The sequence below is a fragment of the Felis catus genome, chromosome D1, assembly GCF_018350175.1.
Source record: "Felis catus isolate Fca126 chromosome D1, F.catus_Fca126_mat1.0, whole genome shotgun sequence".
NCBI lineage: Eukaryota > Metazoa > Chordata > Mammalia > Carnivora > Felidae > Felis > Felis catus.
Window position 1 is genome coordinate 30,901,352 of NC_058377.1, and position 22,315 is coordinate 30,923,666.

General features: G+C 39.5%; 1 protein-coding gene and 1 pseudogene across 1 annotated transcript in view; one reads left to right on the forward strand and one right to left on the reverse strand.

The window, feature by feature from the left end:
• The first annotated feature begins 5,920 nt into the window (after positions 1-5,920).
• LOC101098007 (beta-galactosidase-1-like protein 2) overlaps positions 5,921-22,315 on the forward strand; it is a 52,644-nt gene continuing 36,249 nt past the window's right edge. The window contains exons 1-3 of the mRNA XM_023239701.2: positions 5,921-6,008; positions 6,156-6,353; positions 19,989-20,057. Of these exons, the coding sequence (XP_023095469.2) occupies positions 5,977-6,008; positions 6,156-6,353; positions 19,989-20,057 (299 nt within the window). The 5' untranslated portion in view covers positions 5,921-5,976. The remainder of the gene's footprint in view (positions 6,009-6,155; positions 6,354-19,988; positions 20,058-22,315) is intronic.
• LOC109492271 lies at positions 15,462-16,028 on the reverse strand (annotated as a pseudogene).

Sequence of the window (22,315 nt, forward strand, 5' to 3'; positions counted from 1 at the left end):
AACCAATTTGAGAATAAATTTCATATTTAAAAAAAGGCAATAAATGGATGCTCAGCATTACCTGAATAATTTCATTATGTAAGCGTCTTGTGCAGTTATTACACTTGGGTGGAAGGATTGAACAAGTTAACTTGTCTTCTGCTTTTACCTAAGCACTTCCACCATGCACATTCATTATCTGTTTACAATCTTGGAAACTGCCCGCTTGAACCCTTTCAGGATATTCAGATACAACCATCTTTTATTTGAAGACAAATAGCAAAGATGTGGAGAAGTTTTCTATGGAGACTGAAAGGTGTTAGCTGAGAGTGTGGATGTTTAGAGTTTAGGGTTTATGGGTTATGTTTACCAACAATGAACACTAGTATATCCGTGTGTGTATATGTGTGTGTGTGCGTGTGTGTGTATAGTGTCAGGTTTACATACATTTTATGTATATGTTTATGTATGTATATATACCATGTAGGATTATATATATATATATATATATATATATGCCCATGAAATGGATCCCTACTGCCTGGTGCTAAGTTTGGTTTTATGATCTTACCTATTTCACCTCATCAGCTCAGGGCAAAGGAAAGAGAAACATTGGTTTGTTACCAAAATGTGAGGTTTAGCAAAGTAGGAATGTGTGAGGTTAAGGAAAGAACAACTTCTTACAAGGAAGAAAGCATCTATTTGAGATAGCAGAACACAGGTGAGGCCAGAAGGAGTGTGATAAACTGAAGAAAAAGAGAGTAGGATGTCAGCAGGGAACCTTACTTCCTGTCTTTAGTTCTTTTTTAAAAAAAAAAGAACTTTTTTTAATGTTTATTTTTGAGAGAGGGAGACAGAGTGAAGTGGGGGAGTGGCAGAGAGAGAAGGAGAAGGAATCTGAAGCAGACTCCAGGCTCAGAACTCAGCCATCAGCACAGAGCCCCAATAGTGCTAGAACTCACAAACCGGGACATCATGACCTGAAGTGGTGGTCCCTTAGACTGAGCCACTCACGTGTGTCCTCAGTTCTTGAATTTGGCTCAGAAAGAATTCACAGCCCAACTCTTCAGTAAGCAAGCATTTATTAGTAGCCATAGTGAAAGTGCACTGGAAAGGAAAGGAAGGTGGAGCAGTCTCTGAGAGGGGGAGGGGAAGAGGAGAGGGACAAAAAGAGGAAGAGGGACAAGAGAAAAGGGAGAGAGAGAAACCCATTGTGTAGGGTACTTCCACCTTTTTAGCCACAATTTCTTCCTGGATCTTTGGTCCCATCCTTCCCTCCCCTCCCCCCCCCCCCAACCCAGGTTTCAGCATTTAGTCTCTGAACATTTAGGGTGTTTCCCATCAAACCTCCTGAAAATCCATGGGGTGGGGGCATGAAACCCCAATGTAATAGTTTTATAATGAAATTAAGGGTCCTTTGAGGACTCAAAGTCCGCAGTCCTCCTGAGGGTATAGGGAGTGTGCATGTGCTTTTCTTTCAGTAATTTCCCCAGCTATTTGTGCTCTGGAGATGGGTGGTGGACTCCAGCTTTTTTCAATATTTGGAAAAACCCCTTCCCTGCTCATGTCTGTCTGCCTACCCTATCAAGAAGACTGGAAATTCTTCCCTGAGGAGGGATCTAGGTGATGCAAAAACAAACACAAACAAACAAACAAACCCCCCCCCCCCAAAAAAAAAAACTAGAATTTTAAAGACTGAGGAAGAGCAAGCAAGTTTGGGGGATATGGTGAAAAAAATTACTGTGGCCAGAAAGCAGAATTTTAGAATCTTACACCTTAGAAATGAAATATATTTTATTGCAAATGAGGATATACAATTTGATAGATGAAACAGTAGGGGTATGATGCCTGGCATTAAAAGGGTCATTGTCTTGGATGGAGATGTCATCAAGGGTAAAGTCTGGGAAGGAAAAGAGAAGGCTGAATCTCCTGCTGAAATAAATTAAGTAGGCAAAAAGGAAGTTAGCAGTGAAAAAGAAAGAATAGTCTCTGCAAATTATGGATAATAACAAGTAGGAAAGACGTTGTTGGGAAACAGCTGGAAGCAACAGGCTAGTTGTAAATTAAGAAAACTATGTAAAAGTTCAGATGAACATTAGTGGAGTGGATTTTAAAAGGAATTTTTTTTTCTTCTGATGTATTTGGGTGGCAGTAGCGAGAGTAGAAAGGGGTTTTAAAAGCAAGGAGTAAAGACAGGGGAAAAACAAGTGCAATTATGCAATTAAGAAAGTAATATGAAAGGGAAAGAATCAGTTGCAAAGCTCCTGGACATCAATCGAAGCTCCGGTTGGTTACTGGTAGAGGCAGAGCAATGAAAGATCCACCAATATAGTCAAGAGTAGATTGCAGTAAAATACAGCCTTATTCAAAATGTAGACACCGCAGGGGGCGCCTGGGTGGCTCAGTCGGTTAAGAGTCCGACTTCAACTCAGGTCACGATCTCGCGGTCCGTGAGTTCGAGCCCCGCGTCGGGCTCTGGGCTGATGGCTCGGAGCCTGGAGCCTGCTTCGGATTCTGTGTCTCCCTCTCTCTCTCTGCCCCTCCCCCGTTCATGCTCTGTCTCTCTCTGTCCCAAAAATAAATAAACGTTAAAAAAAAAATGTAGACACCGCAGGCACCGCCGCCTCTGGAGAAGTTAACCCCCCGGGGAATGCAGCTTGCAGGACATCTGTGGTGTTCTCTTTTCAGTTCCAGATAAATTTGCTATAAAAGGGAGAGTTTAACGACTCTTGTAGCCTGGATCTGGATTGTGGATAGATCCAGCTGTGAGAACTAAAAAAAAAAAAAAAAAAAAAAAAAAAGTTTTAATGTTTATTGATATTTGAGAGAGAGAGAGAGAGCGAGCGAGCACGCAGGGGCAGAGAGAGGGAGACCCAGAATCCGAAGCAGGCTCCAGGCTCTGGGCTGTCAGTATAGAGCCAGATGCGGGGCTGGAGCCCATGAACCACCAGATCATGACCTAAGCTGAAGCCCCAGGCTTAACCTACTGAGCCACCCAGGAGGTCCTGAGCCGTGAGAATTTTAAATACAGCTATGTCTCCCATCCAAGAGGGAGCCTGGTTGCCCACCCCAAAAGCTGAACGAAGGGCCATGGCAACCACACAGGTGTGTCTGCGCTGGTGAAATTAATTTAGACGCTCCGCTACCTGTACTTCTAACCCCCTACCCACTCTGCCTCCTCGGGGTCTTCTCCAGGCTCTGCTGTGGAGAAAAGGGCAGGGGCGGAGAGGGGAGCTCCACGTTAGCGTGCTTTGGAATTGGCGGCTCAAACACGGAATGCGGAGCCTCAGAGTTTCAGATTCTGTAGGGCTGAAATGGTACAGAACATCTGCATGTAGACCAGTTTCACCTAGGCCACGTGGGCCAGTGCCGCGGGCCGAGTTAAGTTACCAGCTTGAGGGTGGGTACGGTAAAGGAAAACGGTCCACCTCCCCCAAGATGTAGATTGGCCTTGCTAAGCTTTCCTTACTGGGGTAAGAGGATATTCCTTATCCGTGTCCTCAGCACCCAGGAACAGGGCAACTGCGGTTTGTGAACACGTGCTGAAGCAGCACAGAGAGAGGAGTGGTGGTCGGCGTGCAGAGGAGGGAAGCTCCTCCCCCAGCCCGGACACTCGGGGACGGTAGGAGGCGGGTGGGGAATGAATCCCCGCTGCTGCCGAGAGTTCGCCAATCGCTGGGTTGCGCGGGCTCCCAGACCCCGGAGGTAGCTCAGCGCGGGGCTGCGGAAAGGGAGAGTCTGTGCGCCTGTGCGGATCTCACACTCAGTAGAAAGGCGGAGAGGCAGGTCTCGGGAGAGATCCCTGGAAGTTAGCCCCGCAAGTCTGCGGAGGTGGGGTGGATGGAAAGCTCCCTGCACTCCGCAGAGGGGGTGCCCAGAAACTGTTAGCTGTCACAACTGATGGAGTCCCAGGGGCGTCTGGGTGCCTCAGCTGGTTAAGCTGAGACTCTTCGTTTAGGCTCAGGTCATGATCTCCTGGTTTTGTGAGTTCGTGCCACGCATGGAGCTCCCAGCTGACACTGCGCAGCCTGCTTGGGATTCTCTCTCCCCCTCTTTCACGGCCTCTCCCCTGCTCACGCTGTCTCTGTCTCTCTCAAAAAATAAATAAACTTAAAACAAACAAACAAAACTGTTGGAGTCCCTGAAAGCCAGAGCCAGCCTCCGGGACTCCGAGGACCAGAGGGACGGAGAGGGCCAGCTGAACTCACAGCAGCTTCAGAGTTCCGCCCCGCGGTTCCTGCGCTTCGGACCCACAGGCGCCAGGCGCGTGGACGTGGAGGGGTCTGCTAGCCAGCGGGTCGGCCCAGGGGTCTGGGGTGGGGGCGGATCAGCGGAAGGGAGAGAGGATAAGCTACCTGGGGAGGGAAAGGGGCTACAAGGGGAGTGGCGCGCTTGGAGGCTTGGGGGCAGTTCTGCCGCTGGGAGGGGGTTGTGTGGAAAGGTCTGTCAGGGGCTGGGTTGAGAACAGGTCGGCGATGGGGAGACCTGCAGGGGCGGGGTGGTCCCCAGGGTTGGGGGAGGGCTCGTGTGCGGTGGGGGCGGGGCACCGGAAGGTGGGAGGTAGTCCAAGGTCCTGGCTGCCCGGGGGACGGAGCGCGGTGCCGGCTAGTTCCCGCTGTCCCCCGCCTGGCGGCTGCTGCCCAGCCACCTCTGCGAAGTTGGCGTTGGAACCCCTCGGCGCCGGGTAAGGTGGGTTCCGGCCCGGGTGACTGCCGAAGCACTCACGCCCGCAACAGCCCCGGGACCTCTCCGCACCTCCCGCGCTGTGGCCTCTTGACCAGCACTGGGTCGGCCGGGCAGCCCTGGCCCCTCGGGTATTCTCATTTTCTTGAATTTTTCTCTAGGACCTTTATTCAGGTTCCCTCGAAGTTCTCCGTCCTTTCTGTCTTCCCCCCGGAAATCTCTGATTTCCCCCCGGAAATCCTTTGATCTTTTTCGGTCTCCCGGGACTCTTCACGCCCACAGTGAGGAGACGAGTGGTGTCCAGAGGGTCGTGCGCGCATTTCTTCCCCGGTCTGTCTTCTCTAATCCCTGAGCCCCATTCTACTTTTCATCCGATTTCGCTACAGAGAACAGTTGCGTTCTACCTTCTCGACTCTGCCTAACGGAACACTCATGAAGCCCCATGGTAAAGCTTATGAAGTTTATGGAGGCAACGAAGATGTTTTACTGATTCTGGCAACTGCTGCATTTGTTCAGAAAACATTTGTTGAGCACTTGTAATTCAGGCGCTGCTCTGGGGAGTGAGGACACAGCCATGCCCCATGCAGAGTGCTTCCAGGCTTAGAAGCTGTGCGCCCCCCACCTCCACCCTGGCTTTGCTAGGCCGCCCTGGTTCTGCCTACCTCGGACTCATAGAACTTTTAATATCTGAAGGAAAGAGCAATTGTCCCAGGGTGAGCAGTGTAAAGAAGACCAAGGGCCACACAAAGATGAGTGTGTTCTGGGAGCTAATTCGATGGTGTCCTGCAGTAGCAGAGAAGTAGAAAATTGGGTTGGGGATAGAAATTGGGACCCCGCTACAGAGGAAGTCCTACATTCCAGCCTAGTTCTCTGCTAAGCAGCAGATTATTAGGGTTCATCCCTTAACAATAGAAGGTCTCTGGAAAATTTCCCAGAAATTATCCTCTATTTTGTGAAACTTACTCGACTGAGGCTTGCTCTTCTTTAAAATGTAACTGGTGTCAGAAAACCCAGTTATTATCAAGATGCTCTTGGTGCTGCTGCCCTCCCTCCAGTCAGTAGACATGGCCTTAAGGTGCTGTCTGTTGTGAGTCCAAGTGGTGCAGAAGCCAAGATACAGCTATGCAGAATTCTGCCTTCCAGTCAGGCCACTTCTATCTTCCTCACCATCCTCCTTGGCCAAGACCTCACTCAGCTCTGCCTCCTTCTCTGCCTCCAGGGTGTCTGACTTCTGTTCTGTCTTCTCTGTTTAGCATGCTGACCTTCTTGTTGAGACCTGTGGGCATTCTGTGCCTGTCTTCAGGGTTATTGGTAATGGCTCAATTTGGAGGAGACCTCTCACCCAGGTATGTTTGAGAGGGAAGGGGTGGGAAGTTTCTCTTTGCACTGGAAGTGTGCTTAGGCCCCTGAAGGAAAGACCTTCTGATTTGCCCAAAATGTGTGCCACATGGGGAACATCTTTAGGACTTCATACACCTCCTTTGTCCTTGCAGGATGAATCAAGCTTACCTGACTCCCTTCCACATAAAGAATCGCAATGTGGGTCTGAAAGTTGAAGGTTCAAGCTTCACACTAGATGGCTCTCCTTTCCTGATCATAGCAGGCACTATTCACTATTTCCGGGTGCCCAGGGAGTACTGGAGGGACCGCTTGCTGAAGCTGAAGGCCTGTGGCTTCAACACTCTTACCACGTGAGTGCTAGCTCCTAAGTAATTATTTCATGAATTTATAGTTTGAATTTCTAGCTCTGAGACTTTATTAGACCAGTCTAAGGGTTGACCCTTTTAGTACCTTCTTCATTGTTCTTAGGATGTCTGAGTCTCCACTTGATAATCTCTAGAATATCCTATTGATAGAGCCTGCTCTGATTGCTCTGAAAGAGTTCCTTCTAAACAGGGTCCTTGTGGCCTGCACGCAAGAGTCTAACTTTCAGAGGCAGTGGTCAGTACAGGTGGCTGTGGGTCAGTGGTCCCTAACTACTGAATAAGTTCAGTACAGCAGGCCTCTCTCCTGCTTGGATATCCTCACTTGCCATACGAGTCATAGCCCCAGTGATGATTCCTAGGATAGAATACTGCTCCAGAAAATGTGTTTCAAGTTGGGTTTCATTGAGAACCAGGCTTGGCAAGTAATGTAATTATCCTCATCCTAAAAGCTGAAATTAACAAAAATTAGTAATTTCTTTCTAGGCTTCTAAGCTTGGAAAGTGCTTATCCATTACCGTTTGGATATCAGTTTTAGTTTTGTTCTCTTTTTCAATGGTTTGGTGTTTAAAATATAGGTTTAGAAGAAAAAATATTTAATTGGAATTTGACGTGGTGAGTGACATGAGTAATGCTTTAAAGTATTTACCCTCTAAACTGTCATAATGCCTTTTACACACCACATTATTTTCCCTCTTTCTTCCTAATTAGTTTGTTCCTTTGTATAGCAGTGAACTTACAAAAATAAGTAAGTAAGCAGTTGCTTACAAAAGTAAAAAGTGCCACTATTATTTCATAAGCTATAAGATATTCTAAGTCTCTCAAAGAGGAAGAGAACATTATCTCAAAATCAAAGCAGGCTTATACATTGGATACATTAGAATATAAAGACTGAATTGTCGTAAGTTTTTTTTTTTTTTTTTTTAGAAAGAGAGAGAGAGAGAAATTAAGCAGGCTCCATGCCCATCCCAGAACTGTGAGATCATGACCTCAGTTGAAATCGAGAGTCGGACATTTAACTGACTGAGTCACCTAGGCTCAATCTTTTTAAAAAAGTTATTAAAAACAAATCAGCCAGTCTTGCAGGAACAAACCTAGAGTCTGACAAAATCAGATTTGCTGACGTTCAAGGAGGGAGTGTGTTCCAGAAGAATGGTGGAATGTCAGTCTCAACAAAGGGGAAGAGAGAAGAGACTTTGCAAGGTTAGGCTCCAGGTGAAGGACTCTGAAGGGAGTCTGAGAAAAGCAGGGACAACTTCTGGATTTGTTATTGTGTCTGATGCAAGATTAGAGGAAGTGGGTTAGTCAAGGTTGGGTGCTGGCATGAGGTGAGGATAGTTTAATATTTTTTTCATGTTTATTTATTTTTGAAAGAGAGAGAGAGAGAGACAGAGCATGAGCAGGGGAGGGGCAGAGAAAGAGGGAAGCACAGAATCTGAAGCAAGCTCCAGGCTCTGAGCTGTCAGCACAGAGCCTGACGTGGGGCTCAATCCCATGAACCATGAAATCATGACCTCGGCTGAAATCAGGTGCTTAATTGACCGAGCGGCCTAGGCACTGTGGTGAGGGGAGTTTAGCAATTAGGCCTCCCTAGAAGTAGATGGGTAGAGCAGAGAAGCTCTGGGGGTGTGTTTGGTGAGAAAGCAATAATCATTCAAAGAGGTGACATTTTACAACTGCTACACTGTTTTGGGAGCAACACTGTTTCTTATTAACTTTTCAGGGGGCTTTAATCTGTGTCTGCCTTCCAGTCTGAAAATTGCAGGGCTCGTTTTTCTTTTTCAATTAAGCTGATTTCCATTCTTAAAATCTTAAACACGTTTTCAGTCTTTAAACATTTTTACTATGGATTCACAAAAACTTCGGTATCAGATCTTGACCAATGTTTGAGAATGCAATGATGGGTTTTAGTTCCTGGCTACCACTGGTCACATTGTATTATCTATTCATTCTTGCACTATCACAACACTTAATAATTTTATCTTTCTGTTATAGTTGTGTTTGTTCCCCCTTTTTCCAAATATGATAGTGGGTTTCTATCTGTTTTAGTATCTGATAAAACAGTATATTCTGTTCTAGTATTTGCTAGGCTAGGTTGCTTTCTCAGCCTTTTATTGCCTGCCTTAAGGAATTATTTACTTTGCTATTTCTAAAAAATATTGTCTTCTTTTGGGATGCTGGAGTATCTATTTCCTTTCTTCTGTTAGCTTGAGAGGTATTTACTCTTTTACTGGATGCTCAAGAATTTATAACATTCATCCTTGATTTATCAACTAATACTCTCATGCTTTTACCCACTCTATAATACGAAGACATTAGAATGCTTAATGTGTATGTTATTGTTATGTATTTTAATTCTAAATAACTGAAGACTATTATTGCTGTTCTGGAATCTTCCTGCACGAAGAACACATTTTTGAATTTTCTGTAGTGTAAATTTGCTGGTGACAAAGTTCTCAGTTTTTGTTTATCTGAAAATTTCTTCATTTTCTTTTCGTTTGTGAGGAGTATTTTCACTAGTATAAAATTCTAGGTTGGCAGATGTTTTAGCATTTTGAAGGTAATGCTGCTGCCTCTGGCCTTCATTATCCCTGTTGTAAAGTCAGTTGTCCATTTAACTGAAACTCTTTAGAGGGCCATGTATCCTTTTCTGTAGTTACTTTGAGGACTTGAAAAATTTCCTTTTTCTCCCCAAATTTTGTCTATTGTCTTTTGTGTATTTTCCAAATAGACATTATTTTTTAGAGGAGTTTTAGGTTCACAGCAAAATTGAGCAGAGAGAATAGAGAGTTTTACCTCAGGGGAGGGGAGAGGTAATTACCAATGGGAAGGTTGAGTTAATTACCAATGGCCATAATTTAATCAATTATACCTATATAATGAGGCCTCCATAAAATGCTAACTGAAGGGATTTGGCGAGCTTCCAAGTTGATGAAAACATTCAAGTGCTGGGAGAGTGGTGTGCTCAGGGAAGCCATGGAAGCTCCCTGTATTTTCCCTATACTTGTCCTATGCATCTTTTCTATCTAGCTGTTCCTGAGTTTTATCCTTTAAAATAAACTGGTAAAGCTAAGTGTTTCCCAGAGTTTTGTGAGCAGTTTTAACAAATTATCAAACATGAAGAGGGGGTCATGGGAACCCCTGAATTGTAGCTGGTTGATCAGAAATAAAGATGACAACATGGAACTGGTATCTGAAACGGAGGAGTGAGGGAGCCATCATGTAGGAATGAGCCCTTAACCTGTGGGGCCTGTGCTAACTCTGGGCAATTAGTGTCAGAATTGAGTTAAATTGTAGGACACTCAGTTGGTATCTGCTGGAAATTGGAGAATTACCTGGAGTGGAAAAACCTACATATCTGGTTTGTATGACTAAAGGGAGATAAGTTTTTCTTGAAGCTGGCAATTCTTTTCTTGCAGCACTTGAAAAATATTGTGCTACTTCCTGCTGGTCTCTATAGAGTAGGGTTGTACTCCATGCCTCATAATTGACTGTAATTCCCAGTGGGGTTCCTCTATAAATAATACATCATTTCTCTCTGGCTGCTCTCAAGATTTTTCCTTTTTTTTTTTTTTTTTTTAGTGTTTCAATGAAAAAAGACTTTAATTTTTAGAGTACGTAGTTTTAGGTTTATAACAAAATTGAGAGGAAGGCATGGAGCCCCCACCCCTGCCAGAGCCTCCCTCACTATCAACATCCTCCATCAGAGTGGTATATATGGATCTACACTAACACACCATTAATCACCCCAAGTCCATAGTTTATGTTACAGTTCACTCTTGGTGTTATATATTGCATGCATTTGGACAAATGTATAATGACACATATCCACCATTAATAGTATCACAGAAAATAGTTTCAATGTCCTAAAAATCCTCTGTGTTCCTTCCTTCTCCACTAACTCCTGGCCACCAATGATTCTTTTACTATCTCCATGGTTTTGCCTTTTCCAGAATGTCACATAATTGGCATCATGCGCTATGTGGCCTTTTCAGATTGGCTTCTTTCATTTAGTAATATGCATTTAACTTTCCTCTATGTATTTTCATGGTTTAATAGTTTACTTTTCAAAAAAAAATGTTTATTTTTGAGAGAGTGAGACAGAGCGTGAGCAGGGAAGGGGCAGAGAGAGGGAGACACAGAATCTGAAGCAGGCTCCAGGCTCTGAGCTGTCAGTACAGAGCCCGACACGAGGCTCGAACTAATGAATCATGAGATCATGACCTGACACTCAATGGACTGAGCCACCCAGGTGCCCCGATAGTTTACTTTTTTTCTGTGCTAAATGATTTTCTGTTGTATGGATGCACCATGCTCACTTACCCATTTACCTACTGAAGGACATCTTGGTTGCTTCTAAGTTTGGGCAATTATAGCTGATATACACATCTGTGTGCAGGTTTTAGTGTGACCATGTGTTCAACTCATTTGGGTAAATACTGAAGATCACATGGTAAGGATATGTTTAGTTTTGTAGGAAATTGCCAAACTCTTCCAAAGTGGCTGTATCATTTTGCATTCCTACTAGCAATGAATGACATTCCTGTTGCCTCATTGCCTTGTTAACATTTGCTATTGTCAGTATTCTAGGATTTGGGCATTCTAATAGGTGTGTGGTGGTATCTCATTCTTGTTTTAATTTGCAATACCCTAATGACATATCATGTTGAGCATCTTTTCATATGGTTATTTGCCATTTGTATAGGCTTTTGAAATGTCTGTTCAGATCTTTTGCCCATTTTAAATTACATTGTTTTTCTCTTATTGTTGAGTTTTAAAAATTTTTGTATATTTTGGATCATGGTCCTTTATGAGATATACCTTTTGTAAAGATTTCTCCCAGTTTGTGGCTTGTCTTTTCATTCTCTTGATAGTGTCTTTTGGAGGGCATAGCTTTTTAATTTTAATGAAGTTCAACTTAATTATGACATGCAATGTGCCTTTAGTGTTGTATCTAAAAAGTCATTGCCAAACCCTAGCTTATCTAGATTTTCTATGTTATCTTCTAGGAAGTTTGTAGTTTTATACTTTACATTTATAAATCTATGATCCATTTGCGTTCATTTTTGTGAAGGGTATAAAATATCTGCATCATCTTTTTTGTGCATGTTGCTCTAGCACCATTTTTTAAAAAGACTATTTTTTTTCTTTACTGTAGAGCTTTTGCTCCTTTGTCAAAAATAAGTGGACTGTATTTGTGTGGGTCTATTTCTACTCTCACTATTCTGTTTCCTTGATCTATTTGTTTTTTCTTTCACCAGTGCCACAGTGTCTTGATTACTGTAGCTTCATGATGAGTTTTGAAGTTGGATAGTGTTATTCGTCAATTGTTCATTGCTGTTAAATAAGGAAAAGATTGACTTTTGTATATTAACCTTGCTTTCTGCAACCCTGCTATTGATTGCTTGGTAGTTCCAGGAGGTTTTTTGTTTGTTTGTTTGTTGTTGTTTTTCTGTCAATCCTTTTGAATTTTCTAATAGACAAATTATATCATCAGCGAGCAAAGAAAATTTTATGTCTTTGTTCCCAATCTTTATACCTTTTATTTCATTTCTTGTCATATTGCATCAACTAGGCTTTTTAGTACAATGTTGAAAAGAGTGGCAAGAAGGGACAACTTGCTTTGTCCCTAATCTTAGCAGGGAAGCTTCTGGCATTAGCTGCAAGTTTTTTATAGATGTTCTTTATTAAGTTGAGGCAGTTCTCTCTTCCTAGTTTACTGAGAGTTTTTGTCATGATTGGGTGCTAGATTTTCTCAAATGCTTTTTATGCATCTATTGATAAAATTATGAACTTATTTTTCCTCTTTAGCCTGTTGATGTGATGTATTATATTAATAATTATTCAGGTCTGACTGAATAGACAAAATTGACTGGATGAGTCCTATCCCATTAGGGAGGGCAATTTGTGTTAGTCTGTCAGTTCAAATGTTAATCTCATCCAGAAACACTCTCAACTGCTGTTTGACCAAGTGCCAGAGCACCTGATTGCCCAGTCAAGTTGATGTATAGAATTAACCATTACATCAGTTGTCTCTCACTCTACCTTTTGGGGCAGCAGTTTTTCCTGTGACTTCACTTCTTTGATGGATAAGAAGAGTTGTTGCTTTTTAACAACTTTCAGCTTTTCAGCTTTATTCTTGTTGTGAAGATAGGAGTGACAACTTCCATGCTTTTTACTTCTTGGATCAGAGAGTGGAAGTCCTAATGATGCCTTCTGTTAATGAAAAACTTGCTCACTTTTTCTTGTTTTCCTCATTAGGAGGTTTGGCCCAAATTGCCTACTACTCTGCTGGTAGTAAATATTCTCAATTATTTTTCCCCCTTTTGATTTTAGTCTTATTTTAAAGTAATATTTTATTAAAATTTAACATGTATATAGTATATAAGGGTTTAGCTCAATGAATTTTGATAAAGTGAACATACTCCTATAACCAACCCCCAAAACTCTGTAGTACACCAACATCTCAGAAGCTCTCCTGTCCCTTGTACAGTCATTACTTCCCTCCAAAAGATAACTACTACTCATGATTTTAACACGTAGATTACCTTGGCCTGTTTTTGAATTTTGCATAAATGGAATCATACAATATGTACTCTGTTGTGTCTGATATTTTTTGTTCAAAATTTTCTTTATGATATTCATCCTTATTACCAGATATTTTAGCTTGTTCATTCTCATAACTATATGGAATTCTATTGGTAATCATACCAAAATGTATTTGTCTTGTGGGTAGACATTTAGGATATTTTTGGCTTTAGCCATTAGAAATAGTGGGGCTATGAACAATCTTGTACTTGCCTTTTGTTGAGAATATGTAAACATTTCTGTTGAGTACACATCTAGGAATGAAGATGATGGACAATGAGGTAGGTGTATGTTTAGTTTTAGTGAATAATGTCAGCTTGCTTTCACAGATTCCAAAGACTTTACAAAGTCAGTGGTATTCTATAAATACACATTGTTTTGCTACCATCTGCACTATCAATACTCAAAACTTTTTCATCATTCCATACTATTCTGTTAAAAAACAACTCCCCATTCTTTTCTCCTTTCATTCTCTGATAACCACTGTTCTTTCTTTCTCTGTGAATTTGACGTTTTTAGGTACCTCATATACATAGAATCATATATTTGTTATTTTATATCTAGCTTATTTCACTTAGCATAATGTACAGAATTCATTTATGTTGCAGCATGTATCAGATTTCATTTCTTTCTAAGGTTGAATAGTATTCCATTTTATGTATATGCTATATTTTGTTTATCCATTCATCCATTAGGCACTTGGGTTGTTTCTGCCTTTGGGCTATTGTGAACAATGCTGCTATGAACATTGGTGTATAAATATCTATTTGTGTTCTTCACTTCAGTTCTTTTGTATATGTACCCAGAAGTGAAATTGCTGGTTCAAATTGTAATGCTTTTGTTTTTTACAGGAGCGGCACTGTTTTACATTCCTACCACAAAGCATAAGCATTCCATCCTAATGATGGTATCTCATTGTGATTTGGATTTGCATTTCCCTAATGGTTAGCAGTGCTAAGCATCTCTTCATGTATTTACTGACCATTTATATATCTTTTTTGAAGAAATATCTATTAAACTACTTATCTTTTGCACATTTTTCAATTGGGTAGTTTCTTTTTTTATTGTTGATTTGTAGGAATTCTTCATGTATTCTGAATATTAATACATCATTGGATATGTGATTGCAAATATTTTCTTTTATTCTGTGAATTATGCTTTGTTGAAAGTGTCCTTTGATGAACAAAAGTTTTAAAATTTCATGAAATTCACTTTGTCTATTTTTCTTTTTCTTGCTGTACCTTTGTTGTCCTATCCAAGAAATTATTGCTATATCCAATGTCATGAAGCTTTCCCCCAACATTTTTTTCTAAGAGTTTTATAGTTTTAGTTCCTAGAATGTGAGCTTTGTGAGAGCAGGAATTTTCTTGTCTGTTTTGATGATCTTTGGTGCTTATAATAGTACCTGGAACATAGTAAGTGCTCAAAAATTTATGAATGACTTCTATTTTTTTTCAGTTTTTTTATATTAAGTTCATAAAATGAATTTACTTTGATTTGACATGGATTACACAGCATGGTATCTTGGAATTTGACTTTTATAATTGAGAAAATAATTTACTAAAAACGTCATTTTTGATGACGGTGTTGGTACAAGGGTTTGTATCTTTAGAGTTATTGTGGTTTTCTTCCATATTTTCTAATTTATTCAAATTTTCTACTTTTATTCAAATAAGTAATTTCTATTTCTCAACAAAGTTTTCCACCAACTAGAGAGTTCTACATTTATTTGTATACAATTTTGGCATTATATTCTATAAGCTTTTTAACATCCTTTACCATATTATTTCTATTTCTTTTTAATTTCCAATTTCCCATGCAGTATTTTCCTGCTTTTTAAAGTTCTATTTATTTAATTATTTGTGTGTGTGTGTGTGAGAGAGAGAGAGAGAGAGAGAGACAGAGAGAGAGAGAGAGAGAGAGAGAGCAAGTGAATGAGCAGGGAAGGAGCAGAGAGAAAGGGAGAGAGAGAATTCCAAGCATGTTCCCCACTGTCAGCCCCAATGTGGGACTCAAACCCATGAGTAGTGAGTGATATCATGACCTGAGGTGAAATCAAGAGTTGGATGTTTATCAACTGAACCACCCAGGTGCCCCTCCTGTTTTTTAAATCTTTTTCTTTTTTTCTTTTTTTTTTTGGCTTGCTGAGGTATAATTGACTAATTAAATTATAATTGATTTATTAATTTTTTTTTTTTGTAGAGCATAGTGAACTTTAATGTCTTCCATTTGGTGTGGGGATGTTACATTCCCCACTTTTGGAGATGGTCCTTAGGTTGTCTGGCCCTTTGGTACAGAAAGGATTAGGTCCAATATCTTGTTGGCTTAAGACACTGATAGGCACATAAAATTGGTGGCTCAGACTCCTGTGGCCTGGGGTGGAGCAGGAGGTGGACAAGGAAGTGATTTGTAACAAATGAGTAGAACTTGGATGTGGGCTCAAGTTCTTGTTTACAGAGGTAGTTGGTCCTGGGAAGATGCTGGGGCAGCTGAAGTCACCTTTAGTGCTCAGGATGGTTGAATGCTGCTGTGGTGGCTCTCATCTGCCCAATTCACCAACTCATTGCTTTGGAACCTCAGCTGGATCTTTCTCGGGGTCCCTTCTACAGAGTTTCTGGTGTGGATGACACTCTTGCTGATGTGGACAATAAAGTCTCCACAGTGGTGCCAGGGGTGACCTCAGCTGAGTTGGTGTGGACCATGTTGGGGTCTTCCCAGACCATGGCCTTGCAGGCCATGACCACTGTGGGGCCAGAGCTCCTGTAGCTGTTGAACAGTAGGTAGGAAGTTTTTCTCTGCAGGTTTTAGGCCATGGTAATGCTCAGCAAAGATGCTGTCTGGCACCTGCAGCATCTTCATTTCCAGCCTGAAACCCTTCCTCTCAAAGTACTAGATCCTTTCCCTGATAAGTTATCTCTGCACCTCATCTGGCTTCACTGTGACCAGTGTCCACTCTCAGATCCAAGAGGACCCTCCTGAACTGGGGTGCACAAGTAGGCTCAGGTGGGCAGGTAGGCCACACAGTTGCCCCACAGCAGGATGCCCCTGAAGAGTCCACCTGAGCCTCTTGGCCATTAACTGAGCACTGATAGCAGCACTCCTTCCCCTCCCCCAGAGGGAGTCACTGTAATATATTTAAAATATACCATGTGATGATTTGATATATGTATACATTGTGAAAGGATTCCAACCTATAATCCAGTTAATTAACACATCCATCACCTCACATATTTATCTTTGTTTGTTTGTTTGTTTTGGTGAGAACAATTAAGTCCTACTCCCTTAACAAATTTTAGTTCTACAATACAGTGTTATCAACTATGGTTACATTACACATAAGATCCACAGATTTTATTCATCTTATAATTGAAAATTTGTACCCTTTTACCAATCTCTTCCCCTTTCCCCCACCCCTCAGTCCCTGGAAGCCTCTATTGTGTTCTGTTTCTATGAGATCATTTTTTCAACTTTTATTTTAAGATCCCACATATAAGTGATACCATATGGTATTTCTCTTTTGCTGTCTGGTTTACTTCACCTAGCATAATGCCCTGCAAGTTCATTTATGTTGTCATAAATAACAGGATTTCCTTCTTTTTTAAAAAACTAAAAATTATTACTCTGTGTGTGTGTGTGTGTGTGTGTGTGTGTGTGTGTGTGTGTGTATCACATTTTCTCAATCCACTTATTTGTCATTGGACACTTAGGTTGTTCCCACACTTTGGTTATTGTGAATAATGCTGCTATAAGCATGAGAGTACAAGTATTTCTTTGAGATAATGATTTCATTTCCTTTGGATGTATACCCAGAAATAGGATTGCTGCATCATATGATAATTCTATTTTTAATTTCTTGAGGAAAGTCCATATTGTATTCCATAGTGGCTGAACCAATTTATATTTCCACTAACAGTGCAACAAGTATACCTTTTTATCCATATCCTTACCAACCTTTGTGATATATTGTCTTTTTGATATTAGACACCCTAACGGCTGTGAGGTGATACCTCATTGTGGGTTTGATTTGCATTTTTCTGATGATTAGGAATGTTGAGTACCCTTTCATGTACCTGTTTATACAGGTTCTTTGCCTGTTTTTAAATTGGGTTGTGTTTTGCTATTTAGTTGTATGGTTTCCTTGTATACTTTGGATGTTAACCCCTAATCAAATTTTCAAATTTTATTAGATTTTCAGGTTTGCAAATATTTTCTGCCATTCAATCAAGGTTGCCTTCTCATTTTGCTGCTGGTTTCCCTGGCTATGCAGAAGTCTTTTAGTCTGAAGTAGTCCCACTTGTTTATTTTTGCTTTTGTAGCCTTTGTTTTTGGTGTCAAATTCAAAAAAATCATTGCCAAGGCTGATGTCAAGGACTTTACCCTTGTTTTTTCCTAGGACTTCTGTTGTTTCACATCTTAACATTTATGTCTTTAATCCATTTTGAGTGACTTTTGTGTGGTGTAAGAGAGCTAGTTCTTTCATTTGTATATGGCTGTCTTGCTTTCCCAACACCATTTATTGCAGAGACTACCCTATCTCCATTGTATATTCTTAACTGTTTTGTCTTAAGTTAATTGACCATATGGGCATGGGCTTATTTCTGGTCTTTCTATACTGTTCCATTGACCTATATGTCTATTTTTGTGCTAATTCTACACTATTGTGATACTGTGTAATATAGTTTGACATCAGGAATTGTGATACCTCCAGCTTTGTTCTTTTTCAAGATTAATTTGGCTATTCAGTCTTTTGTAGTTTCATACAAATTTTAGGATTTTTTTATTTTTGTGAAAAATGCCATTTTAATGTTTGTAGAGATTGAATTGAATCTGTAGATTGCTTTGGGTGGTATGGCATTTTAACGATATTAATTCTTCCAATCCTAGAGTATGGAATATCTTTCCATTTTTTTATGTTGTTTAATTTCTACATGTTTGTGAATTTTACAGTTTTTTCTTATAATTGATTTCTAGTTTCATACCATTGTGGTCAGAAAAGATGATTGATAGGATTTCATTCTTAAAATTTTTTTAAATTTGTTTCATGGCTTTGCATATGATCTATTTTGGAGAATGTTCCATGTGCACCTGACAAGAATGTGTGTTCTGTTGCTGTTGGATGGAATGTTCTCCATATGTCTAATAGGCTCATCTGGTTTAATATATAGTTAAATTACAGTGTTTCCATATTGGTTTTATATATGGATGATCCATCCATTGTTGAAAGTGTGGTATGGAATTAAGTTAGTTTTTAAAGATCCTGGATTTTTTCCCAAAGTTTTTATGTAAAGTTCTGTATTTAAATTCTTAAATTAAATTCATGATTTGCTTCCTTTCTTTTCTGCAAATATAAAGCTATTAGTATAGAATCTTACAGTGGTATGCTTCCATTTCACTTTCCTCAACTTTTGTGCTGTATTGTGTCATGTACTTTGTGTTTTATAAGATATAAAATTCATAATACATCGCTATTTTCTGCTTTGAACATCTACTTATATTTGAAAGAAATTTATAGTGATAAAATACCTTTTTCATTTATGCACATATTTACCATTTTTGGTGCTCTTCATTCCTTTGCATAGATTACAATTTCCACATTGTATTATTTCCTTCTGCAGAAGAACTTTCTTTGGAATTTCTTATAGTACAAGTCTGTTGGTAGTGAATTCTCTTAGCTTTTGTTTTTTTAAAAAGTTGATTTTTTCCATCTTCTATTTTGAGGGATAAATTCACTGAGTATAGAATTCTAGGTTGACAAGATTTATTTTTGTTTTTGTTTTTAATTTAAGTACTTCAAAAAAAAATACTTCTTCATTGTCTCCTGACTTGCACATTATCTGATGACAAATCTGTTGTATTTCTCATCTTTTTCCCCCTCCTTTGGCTGATTTTAAGATTTCCTCTCTTCCAATGGTTTTCAGCAATTTGATTCTGATGTGCTATGGTGTAGATCTACTTAAAAATTCTGCTTGTGGTTCACTGAAATTCTTAGAACTGTAGGTTTATAGTTTTCATCAAATTTTGTAAAATTGTGGCTCTATTCCTGCTAATATTTTTGCCTGCCCCCCCTTTTTTCCCCAGGACTCTAATTCCATATATGTTAGACTTCTTGGTAAGAAACCACATATCCCTGATGCTGTGTTCATTTTTATTTTTAGTCTTCTTTTTTTCTATTTTCCATTTTGGATAGTTTCTTTGATCTGACCATTTATTCTATTGTATCTACTCTGCTGTTTGTCTCAGCCAGTACTTTTCATTTCCTGTTGTTGATAGTATCCAGAATATTTTTTTATTCCAGATACTGTATTTTTAAATTTTTAAAAGTTCCATTTGGGTCTTTTTTATATCTTCCATTTTTTTCCTCATCATGGTTATGCATTCCTTTTACCTATTAAAGATATGGTAAATATTTGTTATACTTTATAAGTATTTTTTTCTGCTAGTTTTATCCTATATGCCATTTCTGTGTTTGTTTCTATTTCTAGATATTTTTTTTCTGGTTTCCGTCACATTCTCCTGTTTTGTTTTGTTTGTTTGTTTGTTTTTGCATGCCTAATAATTTTCTTAATGGATCCTGGGTATTATGAATCTTGTATTGTTGCTTGCTGGCTTTTATTTTATTCATTTAAAGAAAACTATACTCCAGTTCTATAAACTTTTCAGCTCTTTCTGGTTTCTGTTTTATGGCTAGTGATTTTCTTCTTTTGCCATTATAGATATGGATTTAAATTTTTATATGTTTTCATTAGTGTTTTTTAAAATTTGTGGTTGCACCCCAGATGACATTACATACAAATCTGTCTTACCTGAAGTTCAGAATCAAGGAGCAATATTGGCTGCTTAGATCTGCAGTGGCATTTAAAGGAGGAAATTTTGAAGTTAATACAAAGTGCATTCACACAGAGGATTGGCTGTTGAAATCTTCAATTTCCTTCACAGTAGAGATAGCTCAGCTGCTATATTAAAACTGGAGGAATCAGTATGGAATAAGGGCAAATAAGGTAAAAGATTTATATATTTCTTTTTTTTCCATTGCAGGCATATTCCCTGGAACCTTCACGAGCCAAGAAAGGGCTGGTTTTATTTTACTGCAAACCTGGATTTCATGTATGTCTTAATGTGGAGGCCCTATCTATGGCCTAAAGATAGGGGTTTGACTCTACGGGATCAGATGAACAAAACCACCTTATTTTCTGTTTGGAGAATCATCAGGAAGCTCTGATAATTTTGTTCCCTGGTTTGAAACCCTCTAGAGCAGTGAATCTATTAACTTGCAGTAGAGCTTAGACCTTAATATCTGTGGTGCATTTTACTTACAGTGTGATTTAGAAGGTCCACATCTTGAGTGCTGTAGTTTTAATCTATCATGAAGAACCTGCTTTCTCAGTTATTAGAGGATATTTCTGGGCTATAGTTTACAGTGTTTCTAAGATATGACACAGCAGAGTACAGTCTCCAGCTTAAAATGGTGTTTTCACTTTATGATGGTGTGAAAGTGACATGCATTTAGTAGAAACTGTACTTCAGATTTTGAATTTTGATCTTTTCCCAGGCTAGCATTATGTTGTACTATACACTCTTATGATGCTGGATAGCAGTATCCAGCTCACCCTCCCAGTCAGCCTTGCAGTCATGAGGGCAAACAGCTGATATGCAACCATTCTGTACCCATACGACCATTCTGTTTTTCATTTTCAATATAGCATTCAATAAATTACATGAGATATTCAATATTTTATTATAAAATAGGCTCTATGTTAGGTGATTTTGCCCATCTGTAGGCTAATGTAAGTGTTCTGAGCACATTTTAGAGTATGTTAAGCTAAACTGCCATGTTCAGTACATTATATGTATTAAATGCATTTTTGACATAATATTTTTAACTTATGATGGATTTATTGGGATGTAACTCTATCTTAAGTTGAGAAGGTCTATAATTGTTTGCTAAAACATACGTGTTTACTATCTGCTATAGTTAAGACATTGTCTTTGGTGCAGGAGATATACAGATAATACACTTTGTGCTGTCAAGACTAAGGATTGTCTATAAGGAAAGAGACAAATAATATACTAAGAACACACAACCCAAACTAGGGGAACAGATCAGGGAAGACAACAGTGAAGTTATAGCTGAAATAAATTAAAATGTTGAGCAGAAGTTTGCTAGAGGGGGGTGAATGGTATTTCAGGTAGAGGGTCCCATGAAGGCAAAGTTAGAAATGTGAGAACATTTTACATTAATTAAGGTGATGTTAGCTTCTGTAGCAAGTCTCAACATCTTTATCAATAAAGGTTTATTTTCATTTAAGTAAAATCCAAAATCACTATTCCTGGTAAGCATTATGTCTCTTTCAAGAAATAATTGAGAGATTCAGGGTCTTTCTGTCTTGTGACTTCACCATCTTCATCACATAGCTTCCAGACTGCTACTCTTGTCTGCATCAAGCCAGCAAGTGGAAGAAAGAGCATGGAGAATCTTTTTAGGAAATTAGAATGCATCCCTCCTGTTCATCCTGTTGGCTTGAAGTTAGTCACATACGAATACTTCAGTGCATGGGAGGCTAGGAGATGTAGTCGATCTGTGAGCCCAGGAAGAAAAGGGAATGGCTTTGGTGATTAACTGATTATATTTTCTGGAAACTGCAAACAATATGTCTGGTTGTCCTACTAATTTAAGTAGAAAAAGTGCCAAAAAACAAAGCTGGAGATATAGTAGACCACATCTTGCCTTTATATTTACCATGTTGCAGAATTTGGAATCTTTTCTGAAGGCATTGGGAGTCATTTGAAGAATTTTAATTTAGGAAATTTGTGTGTTTAGAACGATTGTGCCAGGAGCATTTTAAAGAGGCAGAATAATATTGTAGTTGATATTTCATTTCTGGAAGCTCTCTGCCTGATTATACTTTTAGCTCAAAATGTCACATGTAGGAAGCTTTGACTCATTTGAGCTTTTATTTTCCTATCTGTAAAATGGAGATGATATTGATACCTAGTTCACAGAATCGTCAAATAAAATAATAGTCCTAAAGAATTGAACTGTATGCGGGATGGTGATATGAGGTAAAAATTAACTCCTACTTTTGTTGTTGATGATTATGGACATAACTGAAGAAGCCTGGAAGAAGGTAAGAAAAAGGAAAGAAAGCAGTCAGAAAACCATTGTAATAATGCACATGTGAAATGTTGAGTTATTTAACAAATGTGGTAGCACTAGAAATTAAGAGGAGTTTCATGTTTGAAAACATTAAGTAGGAGGAATAAACAGGATTTGGTGACTAAAAGTAGGATATGAAGAAGAAGGCAGAGCAAGATTTGTAGGAGTCTGCCTTAGATGGCTTTCTTTTGTGGTGGTGGGAGATACA